This window comes from Austrofundulus limnaeus, unplaced genomic scaffold (genome assembly GCF_001266775.1).
Source record: "Austrofundulus limnaeus strain Quisiro unplaced genomic scaffold, Austrofundulus_limnaeus-1.0 Scaffold69, whole genome shotgun sequence".
Classification (NCBI taxonomy): Eukaryota; Metazoa; Chordata; class Actinopteri; order Cyprinodontiformes; family Rivulidae; genus Austrofundulus; species Austrofundulus limnaeus.
The window spans coordinates 744,545-749,693 of NW_013952471.1; the positions used below are offsets into that span (position 1 = coordinate 744,545).

The 5,149-nt window shown below is 36.8% G+C and overlaps 1 protein-coding gene across 2 annotated transcripts in view; it reads left to right on the plus strand.

Moving 5' to 3' along the window:
* The window catches only part of LOC106518988 (transcription factor A, mitochondrial), a gene marked incomplete at its 5' end in the record, with an annotated part of 23,893 nt that extends 19,617 nt beyond the window's left edge, over nucleotides 1-4,276 (plus strand). For both annotated transcript variants that reach the window (XM_014010447.1, XM_014010448.1), the window contains 2 exon segments: nucleotides 3,433-3,489; nucleotides 3,577-4,276. In XM_014010447.1, the coding sequence (XP_013865901.1) occupies nucleotides 3,433-3,489; nucleotides 3,577-3,699 (180 nt within the window).
* Nucleotides 4,277-5,149: the final 873 nt, after the last annotated feature.

Below are 5,149 nucleotides of genomic sequence, written 5' to 3' on the forward strand. Positions count from 1 at the left end.
ATTCTACCATTAAACCACTAGATGTCGCTGAAAACAACAAATCCTACACACTGTGCCTTTAATAGTCGATACGTCATTTTTTTTATTTATTAATTTTTTCTAACTTTGTATTTTTGTGATAGTTTTTTTTATAATCGACTAATCATTAGGGATGCACCGATATGAAAATTTCAGTAGATATCAATGTAAGGGTTTAACTTACACTTCTTATAACAAGGTTATAAGAGTAATTTAATTAACAAGGGATCTCTTTTTATTTTGGGTAAACATTCCTTTAGTGCAAAAATGAATGGACACAAAAAGTAACTCTCAGTCAGTGAATGTTAATTTGAACCATAATATGTGATCATTTATTTTACAAATCATACAAAATCACTAGAGTACACTTGATTGTGAACAGTTAATTTCCTATAAAAGTTTTGGGACCAACAATAACAAGCTTTTAACTTCTTAATTGTTAACCACACTTAAATAGAACACAAATGTTAGTTTAGACGTTAAACACCAGACATTTGAGGCAAGTTTATCTTAGGGTTGGCAAAGAAGAGTTTAAGAAAAAGGAAGAAAGATGTTAACTTTCTTATACTTTTATCTTAAATAATGTGGGTTTTAACCAGAAGGGCAAAGCATTCTTTACTCAGCTTCGGTCAGACCTCGTCATCACACACAGCCAGGTTTTACCTTGAGATGATGTTCTGTCACCTGCCAGGTAGGTGGGGGTGCTGCTGGAGAATCTGTCTTCAGACCGTCGAACAGGGGCGTGCTCTTTGACTCGTTTACATCCACGTCAGCCTTAGAAGAAGGCAAAGCCTCTACTGGAACCCAGGTTTAAGAATAAAACTTCAGTCTGGAGAGTTTCTAAAGGTGGAAAAACCAGGGGTTGGTTTTCCACACTGTGAGGTTTCCCCGTTGGCGTGAAGGGGCCAAACCTGACACAGTTTTCAGCTTTTGATTCCCCGGAGAGAATCTAGCTGTCAAAAGTGACTGACGGCGGTCCGTCCGTCACTTTCGCTTCTCTACGGACGGGCGGAAAACTGTTAGTTTCTAAAGCTTAGAGAATCTATGGTCCGCCCTCCAGAAGGTTAGATTAAAAAAGAAATTATCAAGGAAAGTGTTAGTTTCAGAACGGACAACCAAAGAACAAACTGCCTCTGTGGCAGAGGCAGATTGTTCAGACCATTTATTTTTCCCATGGCAGGCAGCACCACTGTAGTCCCATCCTGGAGTGGAGACGGCAACTTTAAGGAATTTATAAAGTTACCTGCCTTCACTTTGTCCTCAATGGCCTACCCAAAAAAAATCTGTTTTCATTTCCTTAAGGCGTGAGTCAATTTCCAAATTTTAGACACTGTGTCATAACCAAATGTTTCAGTCCTACAGTTTTAAGTAGGATCCCAAAGACAGAACCTTGTGTTTACATCACCCTCTCCCCATCAAAGAAGTGTTTTATGTGGGCATTTTGGTTATAATCTAATTAAATGTTGATTTAAAATCCAGGCTGTACAGCAAGAATACCAAGGTGTACCAAGGTACTTTTCCAGCCAACGTTGCATAACGTCCAATAAATGAGCTTCAATTACGAGAAGTACGTAACTATGTAGGCCTGTCACAATAAACAATAAATCAATTAACCGTATGATAAATTAAATTGAGGAAGATAAATTAAAGTGAAGACAATAATTTTAATTTGCATGCTTTTCTTTGTGTTTCCCTCTTTTTTTACTTCTTAGCGTAGAGAGCAGTGAACTTTGGTGTCAGGTATTTGTAGTTGCATGGTCTCCTAACCTCTGTAACATGAAAGTCCGTGAACAGGCATTTAGCCAGAGGTGTGTCTTCATAGGCCTGTCGCGGAAGTCAATAAATCAATTAATTGCACGATAAATTATTTTGAGGTCGGTAAAAAAAATGAGGACGATAAGTTTCATTTTCCTGCTTGTTTGTTTACTTCGTCTCTTTCCCTCTCTGTGCTCCGCTGCACAGGAGCTCAGCTGACTCCTCCCCTCCTGTTTTCTTAGTGTGGGAGGAGTCAACTCTCGCTTTAGCATGAGAGCTCGATTTACTGTCTTAGTTGTGTGTGGTGTTTAATTTACATTTTGTTCTTTGTTGTTGTTTTTTTTATTCAAGTGCATTTTTTGTGAGTCCACTTTGTTAAACATTCTTTAAAAATTAAAGTTTGTTGATTTATTACACTTACATATTACACTTTTATAATTATTAGTTGTAAAATGGTTACCAGGCAATATTATCCCTTATCGCAATAATTTTTGAGACAATTAATTGCCCACCAAAATTTGTTATCGTGACAGACCTATGTCTTCAGTTTTCTGACAGCTGGCGACACCTTGGGATTGCTGACAGTTGTTTTGTAAATTTTAATGTAAAATTCCGTAAACATTGGTTGTTATATCATTATATTAGTTTAAACTAGGGATGCACGATTTATCGGCACTAATGTCGGTATCGGTCTGATATGTAAAACTGGGCAGATATTACCGTCCGATATTGATTTCCCACTTTTGAGCTTTGTGTTTCTGTTTTTGGGAGAGGACATGGTTGGTTGAGCAACATTTGTTTGATCATAATATTGATATTGATGTTGCATAACCAGGAATAACTGAAGTAGGGAGCCATGTCAGACGTCTGGTTGTTTGTTTACAGTATAAAAAAAAAAAGACCCAAGTGTGTTTGTGCGTATGTGTAAAATATAATTTGTGAGTTTGTGTAATATCTGTAAATATTGGTTATCGGCCATAACAGCAATAATTAAATCGGATATCGATATCTGTTGAAATTTTCATATCGGTGCATCCCTAGTAGGGCTGGGCGATAAATCGATTTAATCGATTAATTCGAATTTGCCATTTATAAAGATTTAATTTAGGGAAAATCGAGATTTTTTTCTCACCAGTGCACTCTTTGGTCTTCTGTAGTTCAGAGATCACCCCACCTGTCCCTCAAGATGCTTGGTACATGACATGACAATATGGCAGCTAGCAAAGAGGATCTACTTCTCAAAAAAGGCATTGTTTGTTCAGTTTTCTGGAACTGGTTAGGTTTTGCAACCTCGGACTTGGAGCAACGAATATCTCACTGCAAAATCTGTTTGAAGGCTCTTGCTACAAAAAGCAGGAGTACAACAAATTTGTTGTGACACCTGAAACAGAGGCACTCTGTTAAGTGGGAAGCAAAATCGATTAAAATCGAATTTGGGATGAAAAAAAATAGTAGATTTTTGTTTGGGGCCACATCGCCCTAACCCTAGTTTAAACTGGTCTCCAACAATATTATCATCTATCGCAATAATTTTTAAGACAATTTATCGTCCAGTAAAATTTCTTATTGTGACAGGCCTATGACTACGGTACCAAGAATTGAACAGTTAACATCTTTTTTGCTGAGCCGTACTAAATATAGTTTGTTCTGAATTTTCAGGCAAAACTGATGTCTCTGATGGAAGATTGGAAGAATCTGTCAAGTCACGATAAAAAGGTTTGACACTCAGTTATTACAGGTTATTAACATCTTTCTTGTCTGTTCAAGTGGGTTTATTTTGTTTTCTTCTCCATCCTGTTTCAGGTATACACACAACTAGCTGAGGATGACAAAATCCGTTACAAGAATGACATGGAGTTGTGGGAGGATTATATGGCGGAGATTGGACGAGAAGATCTGCTCCGGTTGTCAAAGTCAAAAAACTAACAAAGGCCAAGTCCAAAGCAGTGCAGAGGACCACAGCTGTGAAGACGTCAAAGCAACTGGAAAGGTAGCAGGAAAACGCTCAGCAAAAACTGTTTCCACCAAGAAGATATAAACACGTTCATCAATGAATTGAGATGGATGTTTGTGACATCTGAAGAGTTCGGATGATGCACAATTATGCTTTCTCTTTTGTATCCCACTTTTTATACATAGTTCCTTGATAGTCTCTAATTTCTGCAGGACAAAACTCGCAGTGTAAAAACTGACTAGTATTACATTTGTCTGTTCAAGAACAATTGCGACAAATAAAGCTTGACTGATATATTTTGACACAATGTTGAGTTTATCTCTGTGCATTTTATAAACATCGCTTTTTTGTGTTTAATCCATGGCATAACGCAGAATCAGACTTTAGGGGTTAAAAACACATGAAATCATCCATCCAGCAAATCCTAACTTTAGTTGTCTGCAATGTTAAAGAATCATAAAACTGAACTATTCTTTGTTTCAGTAATAATGTAAAGATTGACTTGTTCTGTATTTGTTCTTAATTCAAGTAAATTCTCCAAAACCTACAGCACTGAGACTTCCTGTCAGTATGTTGACTTCTTAACAGCAGATACTGTTTCTGACCTTTGACAAACAAAACATGAGCTTTTTCTTTTATAAAGACAGGAACGTTGAACTCATTTCCACCGAGGGCCTTGTGAGCATTATGGTGGCCCTCAAAGGGCCAGTTTTAATGAACTTTGATGTGTCATGTTTATTTTCAACTAAACAAATTGTCACGTTCAGCAATGTCTGAGCTCTACCTGGTATTTCCTGGATTGAAACAGCAATTTTACATGTCCTCTAAACACTGAAAATCACTACGTGTACGACTGATTGAAATAAATGAAAAACGTACAGTAAGGTTGCCTTCAGGCCCAGGCCTCCCTTGAAAATGAGATCTGTGATCTCAATGGGATTTGCCTGGTTAAACAATAAATAAAATAAAATAAATAAGACAAATGCTATTAAAAGTAAAAGCTTAACTCACTGTTGAGTTGTGACTAAGWAAAAAGTAAAATATCACGTTTATGTTTTGAATGTAAAAACTAAAGTTACAATTAAAAAATACTTGGTAAAAATTACAATGTACGTAACAAAGTAAATGTACTTTGTTTCTATACATTTCTGTAAATGCTCATTCAACAATTTGCAGACCAGTTCCCCTAAAGCACTAATAGGGGAACTAATTTCCTGATTAGTGCTTTAGGGCTTTTGCTAATTTTGAAATTTATTAAGTTTTTCAGCCAAAATCATCATTTATTAGAACTGAAAGTCTTTGTGTAGAGCAGAATATGAATGCTGGTGATGGATGGGGTTGCTTGTTCGTATGCGTGCATAACTACGTGTGTGTGTGTGTGTGTGTGTGTGTGTGTGTGTGTGTGTGTGTGTGTGTGTGTGT